This window comes from Daktulosphaira vitifoliae, unplaced genomic scaffold (assembly GCF_025091365.1).
Source record: "Daktulosphaira vitifoliae isolate Bord-2020 unplaced genomic scaffold, ASM2509136v1 Scaffold_1, whole genome shotgun sequence".
NCBI classification, from domain to species: Eukaryota; Metazoa; Arthropoda; class Insecta; order Hemiptera; family Phylloxeridae; genus Daktulosphaira; species Daktulosphaira vitifoliae.
Genome location: NW_026099572.1, coordinates 48,292,622 through 48,294,833, shown reverse-complemented (window position 1 = coordinate 48,294,833; position 2,212 = coordinate 48,292,622). Strand labels below are relative to the sequence as shown.

The window sequence follows — 2,212 nt, the reverse complement described above, 5'->3', positions numbered from 1 at the left end:
TGCTACTTATTTATCTTTTATCTAAACTTTTATTGGTAAAGTTAATTTTTCAAGATTTTAAATAACCAAAATTAATTTAATATTTTAGTCCTGAATTATATTATAAATCACGATACTAATAAAAAAGCAGTTATTTAAATTATTGTATAAATAATAAGGTCATAAATAAATAAAATGTTTACTTATTTTTAAGTGATATTAAATATTAAAAACAAAATTAAATTTAGTTACTTTTTTAGCTATTTTAAAAATACTTAAATAACGGCGTTTTTAACCCCTAAAAAACAAAGTATTATTATATTAGTTAATAGAATTTAAATTAATATATCATTTCAACTTTTTTATTAACAGTTTTATTCGAAAACACTGATTTGTCAAATCAAAAATGTATTTCTATAATTTCATTATTATATATCTAGCAATTAGTATTTCAAACGGTTTTCTTTTTAAAGATCCACCATTGAATAAGGTAAACACAATATTATTTAATTTTGAATAAAAATTAGTTATTAAATGTTTTCTAAGTAGAAATTTTCATTTTTAGGAATATCTAAATATTTATTCAGATATACATTATTTTTATTTTATCTTACTTAGTTATAAGATTTTCCGAAAAAAAACTTTTTTGTACATAAATCACTTTGCTATACTATGCATCAATTTGAATTCAAATTTACTTTATGCATTCAAAAGTTGTTACAGTTTTATTTAAGGAACAAAATTTCATAAAAATATTTAATAATAGTATAAATTTTTTTATACTATTATATTAATACATTGTCTGTTGATTTATTATATTGTTATATTCGGCAAAGTCCGTTTTTGTGGCATATATATATATATATTATTATTTTAGGTCATTCCGATATATTACGTTATGGCATATATGAATTATTTNATTTTAGGTCATTCCGATATATTACGTTATGGCATATATGAATTATTTTTGAAAACTATGGCTTACATATAATGTTAATTTTAATTAACTACTTTATTTAAAACTTATAGCTTATTATTATTATTCCGTTCAACTAGATCGACATTAAATTTCTGTAAACCCTTATTGAAAGGTTATATATATAATTTTTATTTGATGTTTTAAAAATATTTTAAATTGAATATGAGCATAATAAATATTTTCAAATCATTTTTTTTTTTAAACTTTCTCATTAGAGTTGAAGAAATATCTTTTGTAAACGTTTTTATTGTTTGCTTCATAATAAACATCATGAACCACCTGTATAATAAACATATCGAATGGCTTCTGTTAGTGTCCTTAATATCGGGCAGCATTTTCGGTCAACGGAGGGAATTATTTTTATTTCACGATTCTATTATTTAATTAGAAGTTTTGTTTTTTTTCTACTTTTTTTGTTAATACGATTACCAACGACTTTACTTTAGCATGACGTCAGCGCTGAATATATGTTATTTAACTATTTTTAATATCTGATACGTTATAACTACATACAGTTGCTTAACAGAAAACTTCATATATTTATTTTAAATTTATTTACATCTCTAACATATAGTTAAAAAGCCTTATAACATAAATCATATAAAAAGTTATTTTAGGCACTATCATTAAAAATTAAAAAATATTTTAGTAATTAAATTTAACTACATGGCTCTAACGATCTCAGTGGCAGCAAGTACAATATCTCGACTGAATGGTCGAGTCAGTATTGAAGGAATAATTTTAATAACTCTCTTAAACTCCAAAAATAATAATTATAATAGTAAACACCAAAATAAACATCAATAAACAACTAATAAAGTATTACTATGAGTATATATATTTTTTTTTTTAACAAAAACCATAATTTTCTAGCTAGGCTTTTCTTTTTCTTTATTTTTTTTTCAATAAATATATGTATATATACAATATGCATATATACAATATACAATATGTATATATACATATACATATACAATATGAATATGTAACCAATTCAAATTTTTTTTTTTTTTTCAATTGTTATATTCTAAACACTTTTGGTAATAGTAACAGACCAAGTACTACAGTATAATTATTTGTTGATATACAATTAAAATTTTCAGTATATTAACTAAAGTAAAATGTATTTATTAATGGGTATGTTTCACCTATTTCGGCGCAAACTAATGCCTATTTCGGCTCTTTAGCTGCCATACACCTAGTCTATTTCGACTTTTTTTTTTTTTTTTTACATTTACCAAATTATTACCGAAT

The 2,212-nt window shown here is 21.2% G+C and overlaps 1 protein-coding gene across 1 annotated transcript in view; it reads left to right on the top strand.

Moving 5' to 3' along the window:
- The first annotated feature begins 303 nt into the window (after window positions 1-303).
- LOC126900283 (uncharacterized) overlaps window positions 304-2,212 on the top strand; it is an 8,896-nt gene continuing 6,987 nt past the window's right edge. The window contains exon 1 of the mRNA XM_050675892.1: window positions 304-469. Coding sequence (XP_050531849.1) covers window positions 386-469 — 84 coding nt within the window. The 5' untranslated portion in view covers window positions 304-385. The remainder of the gene's footprint in view (window positions 470-2,212) is intronic.